Below are 23878 nucleotides of genomic sequence, written 5' to 3' on the forward strand. Positions count from 1 at the left end.
GATCCCTCTGTACCTCAGAATTCTGTAAGCTTGCCTCATTTAAATTACATGCTGCTTTTTTATTCTTCCTGGCAAAGCTGACAAGCTCACATTTTCCCACAAAACACTCTGCCAATTTTTTGCCCACTTAACTTAAACTATCTATATCCCTTTGTAGGCTCCTAATGTCCTCTTTTTGACTTACTTTCCCACCTATCTTTGTGACACCAGCAAATTTAACAACCATACATTCAATCGCATCATTCAAGTCACCAATATAGATTGTAAGTAGTTGAGGCCCCACCACTGACCCCTGAAAATGACCCATGTATGCCTACTTTCTGTTTCCTGTTAGCTAACCAATCCTTTATCCATGCTGATATGTTAGTCCCTATATTATGAGTTCTTATTTTGTGTAGTAACCTTTGATATGGCACCTTGTCAAATCCATTCCGGTAATCTAAATACACCAAATCCACAGGTTCCTCCTTCTCCATGTTGCTTGCTATACCCTCAAAGAACTCTAATAAATTAATCAAACACATTTCCCCTCACAAAACCATATCAAATCTGCTTGATTGCATTGAGATTTTCTAAGTGCCCAGCTATAACCTCCTTAATAATAGATTCTAGTGTTTTCTTTATGACAGGTGTTAAGCTAACTGGCTTGTAGCTTCCTGCTTTCAGTCTCCTTCCTATCTTGAGTAGAGATGTTACATTAACTATTTTCCAATCTGATGGGACCTTTCCAGAATCTAGGGAATTTTGGAAAATTAAAACCAACCCATCTATAATCTCAGCAGCCACATCTTTTGAAACCCCAGGATGAAGTCCGTCAGGACCTGGGAACTTGTCAGCTTTTAGCTGTAATAATTTTCTCAGCACCCTCCCCCTAGTGATTGTAATTGTTTTAGGTTCCTTCCTCCACTTCGCCTCTTGGATGCACACTTATTTCTGGGATGTTATCTGTGTCCTCCATAGTGAAGACAGATGCAAAATATCTGTTCAATTCACCCGTCATTTCCTTATTTTCCGTTATTAATTTCCCAGACACTCTCTGTGGAGGACCAATGTCCACGTTATTTTTTTTCTTTTTAAATACCTGTAGAGACTCTTACTATGTGTTTTTATATTTCTACCAACTTTCTCTCATACTCCCAATTTCTCCCTCCTTATTATTTTGTTTAGCAATTCTTTGCTATTTTTATATTCTGTGATGAATTTTTGCAGAATTGTACTCTTTTTCTTGCAATTTGATACTATCTTTAACTTCCTTAGATAGCCACAATTGATACGTCCTTCCCTTAAGATTCTTCCTTTCTCAAGAAATAAGAAATAGCAAAGGAAGGAAGTGGTGTGAGTGATTTATAGGTCCCCTGACAGTAGCTACATTGTAGGACAGAGCATAAATCAAGAAATAATGGTGGTCTGTAAGAAAGACACTGCAATAATCATGGGAGGTTTTAAGCTTTATATAGATTGGACAAATCAAATTGTCAAAAGTACACTGAAGGACAAATTGTAGGGCAGGATTTTGCCCTTGGTGGGGGTGCTCAGGAAGCTGACCACCACCCACGATCGGCTCTGCACCACGATTTTATGTGGGGTGGGCCAAATAAGGTCTGTCCTGCATGGATTGTGAGCAGCAGTGCCGAGGGCTGCCTATGCAGGTGGTGGGAGGAGGGGGAGCTGGGCCTGGTGTGCAGTCCGTGCATGCGCGAGAAAGGAGGGCTTCTATGCTGTGTGTGTAAAGAAAAAATTTTTATAAAACATGTCCCCTCATGTGACTCTGTCACTTGAGCTGGCACATGTTTTTAATTCAAAAATAAAGCTTTTATTTGGTGTTTATTTGCTTTAGGAAACCTCACCCCGCTCATGGCCTTTTCGCCTGCCCGCCAACTGTTAGGTTGGATGAGCAGCATAAATTTGAATTTAATTAGATTGTTAATGGCCTTAATAGGCCTCTTAATTATCAGCGGGCGTGCAGCCGACCCCAGTGCGCTTACATGCCGAACAAAATATTGCAAGGCTGCGTGATGACATCAGGACGCACGCCCGACGTCATTGCGCATCATTTTATGCTCGAGTGTGTCGGATGTGCGCCCGCATGCCGGGCATAATATTCTGTCCATAGAGTGTATTCGGTACAGTTTCTTGGATCAATATGTTTTGGAACCAACCAGGGGACTGGCCATTTTAGACTTGGTAATGTGTAATGAGACCGGATTATTTAATTACTTCATAATAAAGGGTCCTTTAGGCAAGAGTGATCATAAAAGGATAGAATTTCACATTCAGTTTGAGGGTGAGAAATTTGGGTCTGAAACTACTGTCTTAAATTTAAATAAGGATGATTACAGGGATAGGAAGACAGAGTTGGCTAAAGTGGAATGGAAGCATCGGTTAAAATGTAAGAAGAAAGAGAAGCAGTGGCGGACATTTAAGGAGATGTTTCATAACTCTCAAAAAATATATATTCTACTGAAAAAGAAAAATGAGAGGGATGCACCATCCATGGCTAACAAAGAAAATTAAGGATAGTATCAAAATGAAAGAAAACATCTACAAACTAGCAAAGGAGATTGAAAAAAAAGAGAAATTGGAGTATGAAAGAAAACTAGCAAAAAATATAAAAACAGACAGTAAAAACATTTACAAGTACATCAAAAGAAAAAGGAATAGATAAAGTAAGCATTGGTCCCTTAGAAGATGAGACTTGGGTATTAATAATGGAGAACAAGGAAATGGCAGAGACTTTGATCAAGTATTTTGTATCCATCCTCACAGTAGAAAACACAGAAAGGATCCCAAGAACAGTAGACAATCAAGCAGCAAAAGGGAGACAGGAACTTAAACAATCATAATCACTAGAGAAATAGTATTAGGACATCTTAGGCAGAATTTTTCAGTCGGCGTGCAGGGGCGGGCCCGACATACTGACATGTAAAGTGCTGCGCGATAACGTCGGGCGTGCATCCGGACATCATCGCCCTGAGTAGTCATGTTTCATTTGACAGGCACGCGCCAGAGTTGGCTGCAGTCCACTGATATGTAAACGGCCTATTAAGGCCATTAAAGATCTAATCAAGGCTCCTGTAAACCTTAAGGTTGGTAGGCAGAAGAAAAGGCCAAGCAACCTTTGAGTTTTTTAGGAAACCTCATCCACAAGCGGGATGAGGTTTCCTAATGCTTTTATTAAATAATTTTTTAAAAATTTCAAACATATAAAAACAAGTTCCATCTCATGTGACACAATCACATGAGGGGGCATGTTTAAATACATTCTTAAACCTGTTATTTAATCTTTTCAGAAGCCCTTCAATCTCCCAGAGGCACCTCCGTGCCTCAGGGAGATTGAAGCGCTCTTTTGTGCATGCACGCTGGCCCTGACTCTCCCTCCTCCACCTGCCTGCACAGGTAACGCTGAGCACTACTGCTCACATCTTACGCTGGGTGGGATTTAATTGGCCCACCTGCGTAAAATGGCGGCGCAGAGCCGATTGCAGGCAGCGATCAGTTCTGCAAGCACCCTCGCCTGCCAACTGAAAAATTCTGTCCCTTTTTTTTTCATTCGTTCACGGGATGTGGGCTTCGCTAACTGGGCCAGCATTTATTGCCCATCCCTGGTTGCCCTCGAGAAGGTGGTGGTGAGCTGCCTTCTTGAACTGCTGTAGTCCATGTGGTGTAGGTACACCCACAGTGCTATTAGGAAGGGAGTTCCAGGATCTTGACCCAGCGACAGTAAAGGAACGATGATGTATTTCCAAGACTTGGAGGGGAACTTCCAGGTGGTGATGTTCCCATCTACCTGCTGCCCTTGTCCTTCTAGGTGGTAGTGGTCATGGGTTTGGAAGGTGCTGTCTAAGGAGCCTTGGTGAATTCCTGCAGTGCATCTTGTAGATGGTACACACTGAGGCTACTGTGTGTTGCTGGTGGAGGGAGTGAATGTTTGTGGACATGGTGGCTTTGTCCTGGATGGTGTCCAGCTTCTTCAGTGTTGTGGGAGCTACACTCATCCAAGCAAGTGGGGAGTATTCTATCACACTCCTGACCTGTGGCCTGTAGATGATGATTGTAGATAGCTTTGGGGAGTCACGGGGTGAGTTACTCATCACACGATTCCTAGCCCCTGATCTGCTCTTGTAGCCAAAGTATTTATATGGCTAGTCTAGTTCAGTTTCTTGATAGTGGGGGATTCAGTGATGGTAATGCCATTGAACATCAAGGGGCAATGGTTGGATTCTCTCTTGTTAGAGATGGTCATTTCCTGACACTTGTGTGGTACGAATGTTACCTGCCACCTGTCAACCCTGGATAGTGTCCAGGTCTTGCTACATTTGGACATGGACTGCTTCAGTATCTGAGGTGTCGCGAATGGTGCTGATCATCGTGCAATCATCAGCGAACATTCCCACTTCTGACCTTATGATGGAAGGAAGGTCATTGATGAAGCAGCTAAAGATGGTTGGGCCTAGGACACTGCCCTGAGGAGTTCCTGCAGTGATGTCCTTGAGCTGAAATGATTGACCTCCAACAACCACAACCATCTTTCTTTGTACTAGATATGACTCCAACCAGCAGAGAGTTTTTCCCCTGATTCCCATTGACTCCAGTTTTGCTAGGGCTCCTTAATACCACATTCAGTCAAATGTGGCCTTGGTGTCAAGGGCTGTCATTCTCATCTCACCTCAGCAGTCCAGCTCTTTTGTCCATGTTTGAACCAAGGCTGTAATGAGGTCAGGAGCTGAGCTGCCCTGGCGGAACCCAAACTGGGCATCAGTGAGCAGGATATTGCTAAGCAAGTGTCACTTGATAGTACTGTTGATGACCCCTTCCATTACTTTACTGATGAACAAAAATAGCCTGATGGGGTGGTAATTGGCTGGATTGGATTTGTTCTGCTTTTTGTGCACAGGACACACCTGGGTAATTTGCCACATAGCCTGGTAGATGCCAGTGTTGTAGCTGTATTGGAACAACTTGTGTAGGGGCACGGCAAGCTCTGGAACACAAGTCTTCAGCACTATTGCTGGAATATAGCCTTTGCAGTATCCAGTGCCTTCAGCTGTTTCTTGATCTCAAATCAAGTGAATCTTTTTGACTGAAGACTGGCATCTGTGCTGCTGGAGACCTTTGGAGGAGGCCGAGATGGACCATCCACTCGGCACTTCTGGCTGAAGATGTTGTGAATGCTTCAGCCTTATCTTTTGCACTGCTGTGCTGGGCTCCTCCATCATTGAGAATGGGGAAATTTGTGGAGCAACCTCCTCCAGTGAATTGTTTAATTGCCCACCACCATTCATGGGACCTAACGGAGCTATAGGTTGACAAATCCCCTGGGCCTGATGGCCTGCATCATAGGGTTTTGAACGAAGTGACTGCAGAGATAATGGGTGCATTGGTTGTAATCTTCAAAATCCCCTAGGTTCTGAAATGTGCCAGTGGATTGGAAAACCGCAAATGTAAGAATGCTATTCAAGAAAGGTGGGAGACAGAATCTAGGAAACTATAGGCCAGTTAGTTTAACATCTGTCATTTGAAAATGCCAGAATCCATCGTTAAGGAAGGGGTAGCTGGACACTTAAAAAATCATAACACAATCAATCAGGCAGAGTCAACATAGTTTGCCTTTCACAAAACTATGTTTGACACATTTATTAGAGTCCTTTGAGGATGTAACAAGCAGGGTGGATAAAGGGGAACCAGTAAATGTAATATATTTGGATTTCCAAAAGGCATTCAATAAGGTGCCACATAAAATATCACAGGATAAGATAAGAGCTCATGATGTTGGGGTAATATATTAACATGAATAGAGAATTGGCTAACAAACAGGAAACAGAAAGTCAGGATAATTGGGTTATTTTTCAGGTTGTTAAATTAATTTGTAGTGTGCCTTGGGGATCAGCGCAGGGGCCTCAAAGATTTACATTCTATATTAATGACTCGGATGAAAGGACAGGCTGTATTGTGGCCAGATTTGCTGATGAAACAAAGATAAGTAAGAAAACCAGCTGTGAGGAGGATACAAAGAGTGTGCAAAGAGATATAGATAGGTGAAGTGAGTGGGCAAAAATTTGATACATGGAGTATAATGTGGGAAAATGTGAGGTTGTACACTTTGGCAGGAAAAATAGAAAAGCAGAATATTATTTAAATGGAGAGAGAGTGCAGAATGCTGCAGTACAGAGGGATCTGGGATCCTCATACATGAACCACAATAAGTTACCATGCAGGCACACCAAGCAATTAGGAAGGCAAATGGAATGTTGGTTTTATTGCAAGGGGGGTGGAACATAAGAGTAGAGAAGTCTTGCTACATCTGTACAGGGAATTGGCGAGACCACACCTGGAGCAATGTTTTGGCATTCTGACTTATGGAGGGATACATTTGCATTATAAGCAGTTCAGAGAAGGTTCACTGGACTAATTCCTAGGATGGAAGGTTTGTTTTATGAGGAAAGGCTGAGCAGGTTGGGCCTATACTCGTTGGAGTTTAGAAAAATGAAAGGTGACCTTACTGAAACATACACAGTTCTGAGGGGGCTTGATGTTGGGGGGATGTTTCCACTCATGTAGGAATCTAGAACTGGGGGCGGGGGGGGCGACAGTTTAAAAATAAGGGTCTCCCATTTAAGACAGAGATGAGAAGGAATTTCTTTTCTCAGAGAGTTGTTAGCCTTTGGAATTCTCTTTGAGAGAGAGCAGTGGAGGCTGGGTCTTTGAACATATCCAAGATTGAGTTAGTCAGATTTTTGTTCCATGAGGGAATTAAGGGTTACAAGGGATAGTCAGGAAAGTGGAGTTAAGGCCGCAATCAGATCAGCCATGATCTTATTGCACAGCAGAGCAGGCTCAAGGGGCTGAATGGCCTACTTTTGCTGTTATTTCTTCTGATCTTTCGAACTACAAATTCTTTCTTCTAATCGCAGTGCCATGCTCAGCTACTCCACACCAACACTACAGTTGTAATGTGAATGGACCATAAGGCAGGAAGAGGACCAGAGTAAATCCCGAGTTAAGAGCATAAGGTTATCAAAAACGCTATCAACAAAGTGTAGTAACTGTCCCCACAAAAAAAAAAGATTGTAACTCACAAGGTGTCTCAGTTCTTTATCACACCCTTCTGTAAACAGTAGACATTGGCTGGAATCTTATGAGGCTCACAGGGGCAGGTCTGGAGGTGGGATCAGGAGAGAAATCAGCTACCTGACACATACTCACTTTCACCGATCTTGCTGTAGACAGGTGAGGGATGGAAGTGGCTACCCGCCTGGCAGTGGCAGGTAGCCAATTAATGGCAATTAACTGGTCATTTGGGGATAGATTTTGAATGTGAGATCTTACCAGCAGCGGACAGGTCCTACCCTCCACCTGATTGGTCTCTGGAGTTCAGGGCAGCAGGTCAGTGGGCCAACGAGGCCTCCTTCATTTAACCCCACACACCTCAGCCTCATCACTCTCCCCGCACCCCGCCCACCACAGCATTCCCACCGCTCCCCCGTCTCACCGCTCCCCCCCACCCCCCCACCACCCCCAGCGCTGGAGCTGTTCCTGCCACAGGCCCACAGCTTGCAGCACATGCCATCCTGTGGATGATAGCCTGGCAGTGGTGGCCGCAAACAATTTAAAAATTTCACACATCTCCAAGGGCACATCCATCTTAAGGCACCCTTGCATTCTTATCAATCTGATTAGAACAAAATGATTACCAGCCTCGCCTCTCATCAACAGCAGAGATATAACATGCACCATAACAGCAACATCTATCAGCAATCTTGCCCCTCTGCCCAGCTCTGACATAGTCCTGTACTCTCTAATCACAGAACAAAAATTACAATTTTACGACCTCAAAAAGGAAATTTCTGACTATATTTCTAAACAACATCAATACTTCAGTACATTTTTATGACATGGATCTAACATTAATTACTATGTTCATGCATGATTCAGTAAATTGATTTATAATGTGGTATTTCTATTAGAACAGGTATGATTCAATTGTTAAAATGCTGGAATGAAATAATGTTTACATTTCTTACTTCTTGGTGGATTTACTTCTGGTCCATGAACAGCGAAGTCTTTTATACCATAAACATAAATGTATCCAACATAATCCGCCACATAAAGCAACGAGTCGTCAATCGACACAGCCAGGCTGCTTAACTGAGATTTCACTTTGGACTAAAGAGATAGAAACACGTATTATTAATTTCAGAATTAAAAATGAAAATATCAAGGGATAGAGTATGGGTGGAGAAATCTCACCTTTACTTTGTTTCAGTTTTTTTCAATCCGTGTTACACGGTAACTAAAGTGTAAAGGACAATCACACATTGCCTTTCAATCGTTTTTCTCCTGATGATGGAAGTAGGGTATATGGTGGGTGGAAATTCCTCATGTACTCCTTGGCATGAAGCCAGAGCAATTTTAACTCCCAGGCCTTATATAAATTTACCAGAATAGTCTGCAGCACAAAGCTAGTGAAAAAGAGGTAAGAACGACAGGCAGGAAGCATGTTCTGTTGAAGTGTCATTCGGACTCGAACCATTAACTGTGCTCCTCTCCACAAATGCTGCCAGACCTGCTGAGTTTTTCCAGGTATTTTTGTTTTTGTTTTATGACTAAGTAGGAGGCTGGCATCGCTTAGGTCCAAAGAGAATGGTCACTGGCATAAGTGCTGGGAGGGTGTCTTAAAAGAACTACCAGTAGTGGGATGGAGAAGGCTGGGCCTGGGTAAGGCTCTCTTATTCCTCCTGGCCCACAAGGAATGCTGACAAATTATTTTATAATTAAACTTACATTTGTCTCTCCTGGTCACTCCACTGTCTCCCACAGGGTTTCATTGCTGAGTTTGGGGCTATGCAAGGGTCCTGAGATTTCTCATTAAAACAGGGTCACAGTTCCAGTGACATTATGAGGCTGTGATTTTTCCTTGTAGAGTATCCGCCCCCCCCACCCACCTGCCAGGGTAAGTGATCCTCCTGTATCTGATCTGAGATCAGTTAAGGATGTAGTGGGGGTTTGCACAGAATGAGTCAGGAATGCAGTGCAGCCCACCTGCAAATTCCCTCCCTCTCTCTCTCTCTCTCTCTCTCTCTGCCACCACCATTTCCGCTGGGTGGGAAGAGTTAAAATCTGTCCACTTTTAGGCTTAAGCTATCAAATTTATTAAACATTAAAGAAACAGCAAATTGTAGTAGTAATATATCAAATTATTGGCAATTTATATCTCAAACTGTTTTTTACATTTAATTACTCTTTTCTTTATTTGTTCTTTTTTTAAAATCTTCTCCCAACTGCGAAGTTTCAAACAGATTAACTTTGAGGATTACAGACAACCTCAATAAACTGTTATTTAAAAAAGATAGTCTAATAAATTCTTCCAGATCTGTAATTTGAACTAAGCAAAATCAAAATAGCTTAAATTCAAAATGCTGCCAGCCAGCATTTATTTGTACATATTACATAGCAAATCTGCAATTGAATGAAAGGCTTGGCTCCCACCAAGTGAGAACCAATTAACCATCAAACCATTGCAGCAGGTTAAAAATGGAAATTATTTATTTGACCAAAGCTGGTTTCAATCACATAATTACTGCAACAGCATTAAATAAATAAAGTTAAATCTTCATTTCTGTCACAGTATATTCCTTATAAAGGAAAACAAAAATTCACATTTCTAACCAACTTAAGAAACAGTGATTATAATTTTTAAAGATGAAAACAGTTTACAAATTCACGGAAGCTCATTGTATCCCCCGCAATGCATCAGTTATAGGCGATTTTTTCGAAGTGCACTTGTGGTAACCCTTTCACAGATTGGAAGTAAATACTTTATCAGTGCAAGATTTCACACTGAGATTAATATTGTCCTTTATGGAGATTTTCCACAAGAAACATTATATACTTAAACACTTTAGAGTGATGTATGAACCATTTGTTTGCTAATCACTGAGTGATTGAAGGTTCAGAAATATCATGTGTTGTAACTCACAGCAGTAAAAATACCAAAGAGCTGTCCACCATGAAACAGATTCCAGAATGCAAGTGAACCTATATAAGCACAAAATAAATACAAATTAAAAACATGATAAAGGTCAGAATGATAGGAACATTGGATTTAGGAGCAGGAGTAAGCCATTTGGACCTTTGAGCCTGCACTGCCATTCTATAAGATCATGGCTGATCTGATGTGGCCTTAACTCCAGTTTCCTGTCCGCCCCCCATAACCCTCAACCCCCTTGTCTGCCAAAAATCTTTAAAGCTCAATATACAATGTACATTGCAGTATATTATTGGCAGTTGAAGGACAAGTCCCACTAGAGTGGTTATTACAGGCTTAGCTATGAACAAAAATAATATAAAAAAGTGAACTCCACAGTCAGGAATATCCAGCGGATAAAGTGAAAAGGGTGGATTTTACTAGGCTGGCACCCTACAATTTTGGTTGGGCATTTCAGAAGTTCACTTCATTATTATCATCACCTCATTGGCTACGTTTCCTGTCAGGTTTCGTCGAAGATTCCAGGGTGCATATGAAATGCCCCACTTGGCGCAGGAAGGCAAAGAACGGATTTAAGTGGAGCAGCAACCTTAAAGAGAGAAGAGCAATGATGGTCCCATGAAAGAACCAGAAGGACTCTGACATTTTGAGTATATGGGAATAGTATTTTCATCTTGACACTTTCTGATGAGTATTGGTGAGGTTTAAATTACCCTGTAACAAAAGTGCAAGGAGCTCAACAACTTCTTTATCACTAATTCTGCACACGTAATCTCTAATTCTAGACGCAGCTCCAGGATGGTAAGTTGCCTCCCTGGTCCCAGGGTCAAGGATGTCACAAAGCAGCTGCAGGACATTCTTTTGGGGGAGGGTGATCCACATTGGTACCAATGACCTAGGTAGGAAGGTGGGTGTAGTCCTGCAATCAGAATTTAGGGAGCTAGGTAGAAAATTAGCAAGCAGGACCTCTAATGGAGTAATCTCCGGATTACTCCCAGTGCCATGTGCCAGTGAGTACAGAAACAGGAGGATAAGGCAGATGAATGCGTGGATGGAAAGATGGTGCAGGAGGGGGGCTTTAGATTCCTGGGACACTGGGACTAGCTCTGGGGGACATGGCACCTGTACAAGCCAGACGGGTTGCACCTGAACAGAGCTGGGACGGAGTACATTGTGGGACTTTTTGCTAGTGCTGTTGGGAGGGCTTCAGACTAACTCAGCAGGCGTGTGGGAACCAAGAGAAAATATTAGAGAGGAATACCAGGGTCCACAAAATACTGGGAGACAGATAGCACTAATATAGAGGATAGTTAGCACTAGTATAGAGCACAGTAGGTTAATAGGTAAAGTCTGAGTAAGGGAGAAAGTAACAAAATCTAAATCAGTGTTACTATGCACGCATGTGAATGCACGGAATATAGCAAATAAGATTGGGGAGTTACAGGTGCAGATTGCCATGTGGAAATATGATGTTGTGGCGATAAGAGACCTGGCTCAATGAAGGGCAGAACTGGGTGTTAAATATTCCTGGGTACAAGGTGTTCAGAAGAGATAGGAAAGGGGAGGGGTGGCAGTATTGGTTAAGGAGAGCATTGCAGTGCTGGAGAAAGAGGATGTCCCAGAGGGTTCAAGGACAGAATCAATTTGCTAGAGCTAAGGAACAAAAATTACATTGCTTGGTATAGTCTACAGAATGCCAAATAGTGAGAAGGACGTAGAAGAACAAATCTGAAGGGAAATTACACAGAGATGCAGACATCACAGACATCATACTGGGGGATTTTAATTACCTGAATGTAGACTGGGACAGTGATAGTGCAAAGGGCAGTGAGGGGCATAAATTCCTAAACTGTGTTCAGGAGAATTTTCTATAGCAGTATGTGTCCAATCCAACTAGAAAAGATGCACTGTTGGACCTGGTTCTTTGAAATGAAGTGGGCCAAGTAGATCAAGTGTCAGTGGGGGAGCATTTAGGAGACAGTGATCATTGTATTGTAAGTTTGGAATGATGTTAGAAAAGGACGATAGGCAATCCAGAGTAAGAATAATTAACTGGACAAGAGCCCACTTCAGTGGGGTAAGAACGGAGCTGGGCCAGATAGACTGGAATGAAAGATTGGCAGGAAGAACTGTAGCTGAACAATGGGCTACCTTCAAAAAAGAATTGGTTCGGGCACAGTCAAGGTATATTCCATCAAAAGAGAAAGGTAGGGCAAACAAATCCAGAGCTCCCTGAATGAAAAAGGAGGTTGAAATTAAGATAAAGAAGAAAAAGTATACTTATAACAGGTGTCAGGCAGAAAATACAATTGAGAACCAAGAGGAATACAGAAGGTTCAGAGGGGAAGTGAAAAAGCATATTAGAGAAGCGAAGAGGGATTATGAGAAAAGTCAGGCAGCCAACATAAAGGGAAATTCCAAAGTCTTCTATAGACATATAAATAGTAAAAACGTGGTAAAAGGAGAAGTAGGGCCGATTAGGGACTTAAAAGGGAATTTACACCTGGATGAAGGGACAATGGCTGAGGTATTAAATGAATACTTTGCATCTGTCTTTACCAAGGAGGTAGGTGCTACCCAGGCCATGGTGACAGACGAGGAAACTCTGTCACTAGAAGGGTTCAAAATTGATAAGGAGGAAGTGTTGAAATAGACTGTCGGGACTTAAAGGTGACAGGGCACTGGGACCAGATGAGATGTATTCAAAGATATTGAAGGAAATGAGAGTAGAAATTGCAGGGGCACTAGCCATAATTTTTTAGTCTTCCCTAGACTCGGGGGTGGTGCCAGAGGACTGGAGAATTGCAAACATTACACCCTTGTTCAAAAAAGGTTGTAAGGATAAGCCCAGCAATTACAGACCAGTCAGTTTAACTTCAGTGGTGGGCAAGGTTCTAGGAACAATTATTCGGTTTAGAATTAGTAGTCACATTGAAAAATATGGGCTGATAAGGAAGAGCCAGCATGGATTTGTAAAGGGGAAATCGTGTTTAACTAACTTGGAGTTTTTTGAAGAGGTAATAGAAAAGATCAATGAGGGAAATGCTGTTGATGTGGTATACATGGACTTTGAAAAGGCATTTGATACAGTGCCACATAACAGACTTGTGAGAAAAGTTATTGCTCAGAGAATAAGAGTGACAGTAGCAACGTGGATAAAAAAATTAGGCGAGAAATAGGAAGCAGGGAGTAATGGTCAATGGATATTTTTTGGGCTAGAGGAAGGTTTGTAGTGGAGTTCCTCAGGGGTCAGTATTGGGACCCCTGCTGTTCCTGATACATATTAATGATCTTGATCTTGGTGTGCAGCGGACAGTTTCAAAGTTTGTGGATGACACGAAACTTGGGAGTGTTGTGAACTGTGAGGAGGACGGTGTGGAACTTCAAGAGGACATAGACAAGTTGGTGGAGTGGGTCAGATAGGTGGCAGATGAAGTTCAATGAAGAGAAGTGTGAAGTGATGCATTTTGGCAGGAAGAACACGGATAGGCAATATAAAATAAGGGGTGAAATTTTGAAGTGGGTGCAGAAGCAGAGAGACTTGGGCATATAGGTGCATTGATCATTGAAGGGGTGGAGAGAGCAGTTAATAAAGCATAAAGTATCCTGGGCTTTATTAATAGGGGCATAGAGTACAAGAACAAGGAGATTATGCTGAATTTATACAAGAGCCTCATTAGACCTCAGCTGGAACATTGTGTACAGTTCTGGGTGCCACATTATAGGAAGGATGTGAACACATTGGAGAGAATGAAGAAGAGGTTTACAAGAATGGTTCCAGGGATGAGAAACTTCAGCTATGAGGATAGATTGGAAAGGTTGAGACTGTTCTTCTTGGAGAGAAGACTGAGAGGAGATTTGATAGAGATGTTCAAAATCATTGGGGGGCAGGACAGAGTAGTCAGGGAGAAGTGGTTCCTGCTCATCAAAGGATCAAGATTGAGAGGACACAGGTTTAAAGTGATTTGCAAAAGAAGCACGTGTGACATGAGAAAAAACTTTTTCACACAGTGAGTGGTTCAGGTCTAGAATGCACTGCCTGGAAGTGTGGTGGAGGCAGCTTCAATCGAGCCATTCAAGAGGGCATTAGATGATTATTTGAATAGAAACAATGTGCAAAGGTACAGGGAAAAGGCAGGGCAATGGCACTAGGTCATCATGCTCATTTGGAGAGCCCGTGCAGACATGATGGGCCGAAAGGCCTCCATCTGTGCCGTTAAGGTTCTGTGGGCTGAATTTTCCAAGAATTGCACTAAGAGTGGTAATGGGCGGGTAAAATGGAGTCCCACCCACTGATGAAAATGGTGGGTTTTCACGCCGTATCTTCCTGAGCCCGCCTCATTATATATTCACTCCCGTGAAACACACCGTTTCCATGACAGGCGGGCTCTCATTTGCTCGGTCTCTATCATCCCCCTGTTGCATCACGCTGGCCACCAACTTTAAAAGGCAGTCACCAGCAAAGCGCTCATCGCCACCAGCTCACCACCGCTGCCCTGGAGACATGGCCAGTAAAGGAAAAAAAAACTGCACCCCGCCGTTCCACTCTTATCATTGCTTCCAATTTTCACACTCACAAACCCAGCACACATCCATCCATCCCTCACTCACTGCCAGTGCAAGGAACATCGCCATTCACTCTTTCACATACACCTTCATTGTCTTCATCCCGTCCATGGGACCACTCACCATCCACACAGGTCAGGCATACTTATCATCTGGCCCGGCAGGCATCCTGATACACATTCGCCATTTCTATCCATGTGGGACAAACTGGCTCACCATAGGAGGGAAACATTGCAGACACGTGGAGGGATGTTGGAAATCAAAATGCTGACAGAATTTGAAAACAGAGCCATCCAGCTGGCTGGTGATGACTGGGACCGGTCCTGGGCTGATGGTGAGGTCGGTGCTGCTCTACCCAACTGAGGATCCAGCAGTGCAACATCCATCAGACAATCTGTGAGTGATGTGTCCTCTTTCACAGGCCACTGCCATGCACTAATTATCTCCCTTTGCTTCCGCAGTTACATCTGGGAAGCAGCAGATGGAGTCCATGACCCAGGGCCTCCAATCAAGCTCCGAAGAAACCTCTGAAGACAAATCTGAAGGCACCCTCCCTGAAGTCCTGTCACAGCGCTCACCCACACCCTCCACCAACGGATGGCCGTTGCACTCCTCAGATTGCAAGGCACGATGGAGGAGTCAGTTTGTTTTCAGGCTGAGGTGATAGCGCTGGCATTGCAACGCACCGAGGTCAACACTGGCAGGATGGCGGATGCCATGGAGACCTTGGTCCAGGGCATCACTCCTGCACTGCTGCATGGGCTGAACTCCATCACTGATGCCAAAGTTCGCCTCCAACAGTGTGCGCGTGAGAGGGATGCTGGGCAGCTCAATCTCATTCCAGTTATCCCTTCCGCTCATGAAGTAAGCCACAGGCCCTCAGGCACCCATAGGGAGGAGGGTCAGCAGGTGCACACTCCGGGGTCATCCACCCAGGTGACTCTGGGAGTGACCAGCCCACCTGACTCCCCTTTTCCTGTGACCTCCCGCAGATCCAGCTTCACAGACTGAGGAGGGTGCCATTGCCACTCAACAGGACCCCGAATGCAGGCCGGGGCCCTCCAAGTCTCGGCCCTCCAGAGGACTCCTGCCAAAGTCATCACAGACAGGGTATCACAGTCAGCATGCCGCCTTCACCTCCGCTGTGGATGTCCAGAGAGCACCAAGACGTGGTGGCAAGGTTAGGACAGTCAAGGAGAATTAGTTGCACAGCCTGGGCACAGGTGTTGATCACTTGTACGTACTGTTCACTATTGTCAATAAACTCCTAAGAATGTCACCCTGCCTGTGGCTCCTTGTTCTGATGAGCAGTGTTTGTGTCACTCAGATGTGAAACCTTTCTGCACAAGATAAAGGCAGGTGTCTCAGCCCAGAAACAGGAGGGGCACCAGGGCTTGATTTCTCTCCCTGGTCCTACTTTTAACCCATTCTTGCTAAAAGGCTGACCACCCAACTAGAGCTGCATTGCTCAGAATTTAAAAGGTTAAGGAATGATTGATAAAAGTTTCTCAGATACTGTACTGAGGGGAACAGATTTGTTGCATAGGGAGAAGCTATTTCCGCTAATTGGTGGTCTAGGGGAATAGTCAAAATAAATTGAGCCATATCTTCCGTGAGTGAAATTAGGAAACATTTCCTCACATGAAGTGTTATCGAAGTTTGGATCTCTGTTCTGCAAGCAGCATTTGATACAAAATCAATTGCTAATTTTAAATCCGAGATTGATAATACCTTTTGCCAACAAAAATCTAAGGAAAATAGGGCAAGGGCAGATATATGGAGTTAGGCTGTAGATCAGCCATGATCTCATTGAATGGTGAACAGGCTCGAGAAGCTAAATGGGTTATTCCTTTTCCTATTCCTACATTCCTTCCTTCCTAACACCCCCAGGCTAGCTGCTATTTTAAGTGGGTCCATACCCACATCTACTATCTGTTGCTTTCAAAACTACCATCATCACCACCTCCTCAAAAAATCCCCAACTTGGAACCTTCATCCTTGAAAGCTATTACCCCACCTCCAATCTTCCTTTCCTCTTCAAGCTCTTGAACATGTTTTCATCTCCCAAATCAGTCTTCATCTTTCCTACAATTCCATGCTTAATTCTCTCCAATCAGATTTACTGCACAGAAATGGTCCTATAAGCAAAATCACAAATAACATCCTCTTTGACTGTGACCAGGAAGCATTGTCCTTCCTAATCCTCCTAGATCTCTTTGTTGCCTTGAATAAGGGTTGAGCATACCATCCTCCTCCAACATCCAGTTGCCCACTTCAGTGAGAATTCTCTTGCCTGGTTCCACCTTATTTGGCTATAGCATTTCCAGCAATGATTTCTCTTTCTGCCGCTGCACTATTGCCTCAAGTTTTTTCCCAAGGACCTGCTCTTGGATCCCTCCATTTCTTCAATTACCTGCCGCCAATTAGCAACAGCATCTGCAGGTTTGAGATCAGTTTCCATATATACATTGTTGATATTATCTCGACTTCTCCACCAGCTCCATCATCTCTCGAACTACCCCGGTGTTGTCAGACTGATTGCCTGATATCCAGTCTTGGATGAGAAGCAATTTCCTCCAGCTAAACATTGGGACAACTGAAACATTCACCTCTGACCCTGTAACAAACTTTGTCTCCTCACCATCAATTTTGTCCCTCTCCTTGGCCATTGTCTGAGCCAAACATTTTGCAATCTTGGAGATCTCTGACCCCAAACTAAATTTCCAAAACCATATATACCCTTGCCAATGGAATTCCTACTTCCAGCCACCCTTTCCACTGCTCAACTTCGCCCCTGCCTTAGCCTGTTAACTGGCATAAACCTCATCCAAACCTTTATTTCAATGGTCTGCTTGCAATTCAGAAATTCTGGCCTCCCAAAAATGTTGCACCCTCCAAATTTAGCCTCTTAACAAAAAAAAAATCTGTGAGCAGTAGAATGGAAATGAAAAAGCAAGGCAACCTTTTCACCGTCACTGTGATACAAAGGGTCTAAAAACTGAGTACTTCACTTACTTTTTACTCTGCAGATCTGCTGCGTATTTCCAGCAATTTCTGTTATTGTTTCAGATTTTCAGAGTTTGCTGCTTTGCTTATCATCAATCTCTTGCTTACCTTGGGGTCCAGTAGCAACAAGCGAAGCTCCTAATTCAGCCTTCAGCACACGAGTCTTCAAGAATATGACTTTATTTACACTCTGATCTACTTTTGCTGTGTGAACATTAAAAATTGATTAAGCCTGTAAGCATTATACCATAGGAAACTGAGATATTAACAAAAAATCAATTTATTTAAGGTACTGGTACCAGTAAATAATTGTCACAGTAGTTAATGCTTACATGCTTCTTTTTGATCTCATCTTTTCTGTTAAATTAGCAATGTTAATCAATAACTCTTGTGATTTGAACACTTTACTGAACAGTTATTTAAAGGTATATTTATAATATAGTCCCATGGCTTTTTCAAATTGGAGTTGAGTAATTGGATCACAACTATAAGCAATCACACATTTCAATTCATACTCAAATGAAAAATAATTCTGTCCAACATGTACTGCATTTTCCCTCTCACAAAACAGCATTGGGTTAGATGCGGGATTGAGGGGCAGGAGGGAGGGGGGGAGGGGTGGAGACAGGTGGCAGGGGTGGTGGCAGGGTGGTGGGGAGGTATGGGGAAAGTCACCTGACACCCATGATGATCTAACTGAGGTATTTCAGATGGTTAAAAAAGATGACAGAGTAGAGAAAGGGAGAGAAACTATTTCCTCTAGTCGGGAGTTCAGAACGTAGGGAAATAACCTTAAACATAATGCAAGGACATTCATGGCGATGTCAGGTAACGTTTCTCACACAAGGGCAAAGTGGAAATCTGGAGCTCTCTTTCCCAAAATCTTGCTGAGCCTAAAGGCCAGATTTTCCACAGAGTCAGGAAGACACTGCAGACCATTAAAAATGTTGGGCAGGACCTGAATGGAAAAGTCCCAAACCCATTTCAGACTGATCCAATTTTTGCCAGTAGTGTAAAGGGAGGGGAGTGTGATTCACACAGACGGGAAACCTGAAATTGGCAGGTCCGTTTGAACTTAGTGCTGAGTTCAAAAATACCCCATTTTAGTAGGTCCAAGGGCTTTAACCTGCAGTATGGGGGTCATGAATTGATGGAGTAGACGTAAATGCTTTTGAAAGGCGGATAAGGTCTGCGTAAATATCATGATCTGAAGATTTTCAAGTGCCTACCCTTTAAACTTTTCAAAAAGAACAGACTACTGAAAGGGCTAAAATAGTGCTCTGCTGAGCTGCTTTGATTGACAGTCGTAGGTTAGGAAACAAAATGGCATCTGGTCATGCAGTTTCAATAGTGCTCTTTGTTGACATTTCCCCAAGGGCTGTCATGATGAGTGCTTAACTGAGTTTCAAAACTTACAATTATTTCAGCAGGGGTTCTGAGATCAATATTTGATTAACACCTTTAAGGGGCTAAAGGATGAGCTGTTTTGATGTGGCTACAGAATTCTCTTAAAATTAAATTAAATTAAAATTTCTCTTAAAAGAAAATAACCACTTGAGGAGATTTAAAAGCTTTGAATGGATTTTATAAACAAGGGTTTCTTTCACTATCAAGTGTGCAGGAGTGAGAGATGTATTAGATTGTTAGAAGTTTATCTTTTTTCATCTCCACGTGGTTCCTGAGGTCTGCCTATGGTGGATACTGGGTTGGTGGTTTTGGAGGTTGCATGGACGGGGTGAGGGGACATGGGAGGTGGGTAGGGTGGGGGTATAAGTTAGCATTGAATAGGCATGAAGCCTAAGAGGGACCATAGGGGTGGGTGGTGGGAATGAGCCAATTTCAGCTTGTTTGGGTGACAGTGGGGCCTGCAGGGTAGATGAGCTGATTAACCCTGGCATTGTGGTACAGGAAGCCATCCAAGTAGGAAGAGCAAAAAGGATAAGAAGCTGAGAAAAGATGGAGGGTTGGCTCTGTTAATTAATGATGGTATTAATACAACAGAGAAGGATAACCTAAGTTCAGGAAACTAGGATGTAGAAGTGGTTTGGGTAGAAATGAGAGATGATAACGGCAGGAAGTCACTTTTGGGAGTAGTGTACAGGCCCCCTAACAGAAACCACATGATAGGATGGAGTATAAAGGAAGAAATTATGAGAGTTTGTCAGAAAGGTATGGCAATAATCATAGGGGATTTCAATCTACATATAGACTCATAAAATATGATGGGCAAAGGTAGCCTAGATGCGGAATTCATAGAATGTTTTCGGGATAGATTCTTAGAATAGCACATTCTGGAACCAACCAGGGAACAGGCTGTACTAGAACTGGTATTGTGCAATGAGATAGGATTAATTAATGACCTCATAGTGAAGACATCCCTAGGTAGCAACGATCATAATATGATTGAATTTTGACATTCTGTTTGATAGAGGAGTGGTTCTAAGACTAGTATTTTAAACTTAAATAAGGACATTATGAGGGCATGAAAGCAGAGCTAGCTAAAGTGAACTGGCAAATGAGCTTAAGGAATATGTCAATAGAGATGCAGTGGCAGACATTTAAAGGGATATTTCAGAATACACAGAATCGATAAATTCCAACAAGAAAAAAAATTCCAAGGGGAGGACCCACCATCCGTGGTTAACTAACAAAGTTAAAAAAAAAATCAAACTTAAAGAAAAAGCATATAGTTGTGCAAGGATGGGTGGCAGGTCAAAAGATTGGACAGAATATAAAACACAGCAAAGAATGACTAAAAGATTGATAAGGAGGGAAAAAATTAGAGAGAAAGCTAGCTAGATAATAAGAGTTTCTATAGATACTTAAAAAAGAAACAGTCCACAAATGAGCATTGGTCCTATAGAGAGTGAGTCTGGGGAATTAATAATGGAAAATAAAAAGATGCTTCAGTTTTACAGGGCAGGAGAGCAGCAGCACGAGAGGAAGGAGCAGTAAGAGATTGACGAGCACGAGAGAAGAGAGCTGTGGGAAATTGAAAACAGTGTGAGAGGAGAGAGCAGCGGGAGATTGAAAAGTAAGTAGTGGATTCAACTATAGATAAAGTTATCTTAGATCTAGCATTGTGTAATCAAGTGGACTTAATTAGTAATGTCATCGTAAAAGATCACTGGGAAATAATGACCATAATATCATTTTATTCCACGTTCAGCAAAATACATTCCACTGAAGACAAAAACTCAGCAAAAATGATCCATCTGTGGCTTACTCAGGAAGTTAAGGGAATATTAGATTAAAAGAGGAGGCTTACAATGTTGCAAAAAAACAATAGCAAAGCTGAGGTTTGGGAGTGTTTTAGAAACCAGCAAAGGGCCACCAGAATGTTAATAAAAAGGGAAAAAATATAGAATATGAGAGTTAACTAGCCAGAAATATAAAAACAGGTTTTAAATACTTATAAAAGCTCTTACAAAGGAACAGAATAACTGAAGTAAACATTGGTCCCTTAGAAGCAGAGACAGGAGAAATTATCATGGGGGATGAGGAAATGGCAGAGGCATTGAACAAATTAGTTGTGCCTGTCTTCACAGTAGAAGACACAGGTTCCATGCCAAAAATAGACGATAACTTAGGGGCTAAAAAAAGTGAGGAAATTAGGGAAATTAATATCAGCAGAAATAAAGTATTAGAGAAACTTAAGGGACTAAAATCCAATAAATCCCTGGGACCTGATGGCCTGCACCCTAGGGTTCTAGAAGAGATAGCTGCAGAGATAGTGGATGTACTGATTATGATTTTCTAAAATTCCTTTGATTCGGGAACAGTCCCACTTGATTGGAAGTTGGCAAATGTTATATCACTTTTCAAGAAAGGAGGGAAAGGAAAAACATTGAACTACAGGTCTGTTGAACAAACATCTGTTGTTGGGAAAATGCTGGAATCTATTCTATTACTTAACAATGTACTTAGAGAAGTATAGTATGTTTAGAACAAGTCAACATGGTTTTACTAAAGGGAATACCTGTTTGACAAATTTATTAGAGCTTCTTGAGGATGTAACTAATAGGGTAAATAAAGGGAACCAACAGATGTAGTGTACTTGGATTTCCAAAAGGCATTCAATAAGGTGCCACACAAAAGTTTAACAGGCAAAATAAGGGAAAATTGAGTTGGAGGTAAAATACTAGCATGGATAGAGGATTGGGTAATGGATAGAAAACAGGGAGTGGGCATAAACAGGGCTTTTTCTAAGTTGGCTTGCAGAGAATAGTGGAGTGCTGTAACAATCAGTGCTGGGGCCTGAGCTATTTCTAATCTATATTAATACCTTAGATGAAGAGACAGAGAGCTTGCTGATGATACCAAGCTAGATCGAAAGGTAAGCTATGGGGAGGACACAGAGGCTGTACAGGGAAGTAGACAGGTTAGGTGAGTGGTCAACAATATGGAAGATGGAGTATAATATAGGGAAAAGTCAAATTATTCACTTTGGTCATAAGAATGAAAAAACAGTGAGAAACCTATAAGTGCTGATGTTCAAAGAGGCTTGGGTGTGCTGGTACATGGAACACAAAGTTAGCATGAAGGTGCAGCAAGTAATTAGGAAGGCAAATGGCATGTTGGCCTTTATTGTAAGAGGATTGGAGCACATGAATAAAGAAGTCTTGCTACAATTGCATGGGTTTTTGAGGAGACTGCACCTGGAGTACTGTGTGCAGTTTTGGTCTCAACATTTAAGAAAGGATATACTTGCAATGGAGATGGTACTGCGAAGGTTCACTAAATTGGGCCATGGGATAAGGGGCTTGTACCAAAATGAGAGTTTGAGTAAATTGGACTTACATTCTCTGGAGCTTAGAAGAATGAGGTGTGATCTCATTGAAAACTGTAAAATTCTGAAGAGGCTTGATAGGGTTGACGCTGAGGGATTGTTTCACTGGTCAGGGAATCTACAACAAGTGGGCACAATTTCCAAATAAAGCACAGGTCATTTAGACCTGAGGTGAGGAGAAATTTCTTCCCTCAGGCTTGTGGGTCCTTGGAATTCTCTATTCCAGAAGGTTATTGATGTGCCATCATTGAATATATTTAAGCCTAAGATAGACTTTTAGATCCCAGGAAATCAAGAGATATGAGGAGTGGGTGGGTAAGTGGAGTTGAAACCAAAGATCAGCCATGGTCCAATTGAATGGCGGAAGAGGTTCAGCAGGCAGTATGCTCTACTCCTGCTGCCATCTCTTATGTTTTTATAATGACCATAGCTCATATTTAGTGAAGTTACTGAGGGATAAATACTGGCCGGAAAACAGGAGAGAATTCGCATGTACTGAAATAGTCCTCGTCATCTTTTTCATTCAACTAAAAGGGCAGATGCGACTTCAGTCTAGTATCTCACCTGAAAGAAGCACCTCCAACACTGCAGCATTCCCTTTGTACTCCACTGAAGAATCAGCCTAGATATTGTGCTCAAATCTCCAGAGTGGAATACAATATCCAGCAATATTGGGCCTCACTCTCCTCTGACAAAATCACCCACTATTCCAGAATTTTCTAGAACAGCAAACTTGGTTTCTTTTCTTGAGTCCCAATGATGTCCCTGAACCTCTCACCTACCACGCCACACTCACCTTCAAAAAGGTGTGAGAAATTCATGCATAAAGCCAATATGCTCAGTTATCTCCGCTTCCTTCGCCTTCCGGTTGCAAATCAAGTCAAATCTCCTTTTGAATTCCCCAAGTCCTGAACCCAGCTCTCTGTTTAGTTTCTATCCCATCTCTCCTCATGCCCTTCCCAAGTTCATTCTGACAATGAGACCCACCTGTTGCTTTCATGACCTCGTTCCCATTAAAATACGACCACCCAACATCTCTTCTTGACTTCATGCTCATTCCTTCTTCTCAGGTAAATAGTTCTTCCTTCTCAGGTACTATCCCCTCCTTTTACCAAACACCAGTTATCCTTTCTTCAAACCGCACACCCTCAACATCTGTCCTTGCAAACTACTGCCCCTTCTCCAGTCTCCCTTTCCTCTTCAAAGTCCTTGAACATGTCATCTTCTCTCAAATTGTCTCCATAGCCCCTTGCTTGAATCTCCCCAATCAAATCCCTGCATGGCTTGGTTACTCCTTACCTCTACAACCCCTTGCCACTAAATTTTCCATTCTTGTCTGTTTTCCCTCTGACTCTGGCCTTGTGCATACACCCTCCCTTTGCTCCACTACCTTTGCTGGCTATGCCTTCAGCTGTCTCAGCCCCAGGTTCTGAGATTCTTCCCCCATCCAATCCAAAGTCTTCAATCTCTCTTCTTTTAAAATCTTCCTTAAAACCCACTTCTTTGACTCAAACTCCCAGACACCCTTTCTA

General features: G+C 42.6%; 1 protein-coding gene across 1 annotated transcript in view; it reads right to left on the reverse strand.

The window, feature by feature from the left end:
* wdr95 (WD40 repeat domain 95) overlaps positions 1-23878 on the reverse strand; it is a 202683-nt gene that overhangs the window by 17679 nt on the left and 161126 nt on the right. Inside the window, exons 23-25 of the mRNA XM_041199001.1 lie at positions 17666-17761; positions 9977-10035; positions 8022-8163 (exon numbers count right to left, since the gene is read on the reverse strand). Coding sequence (XP_041054935.1) covers positions 8022-8163; positions 9977-10035; positions 17666-17761 — 297 coding nt within the window. The remainder of the gene's footprint in view (positions 1-8021; positions 8164-9976; positions 10036-17665; positions 17762-23878) is intronic.

The sequence above is a fragment of the Carcharodon carcharias genome, chromosome 11 (assembly GCF_017639515.1).
Source record: "Carcharodon carcharias isolate sCarCar2 chromosome 11, sCarCar2.pri, whole genome shotgun sequence".
Classification (NCBI taxonomy): domain Eukaryota; kingdom Metazoa; phylum Chordata; class Chondrichthyes; order Lamniformes; family Lamnidae; genus Carcharodon; species Carcharodon carcharias.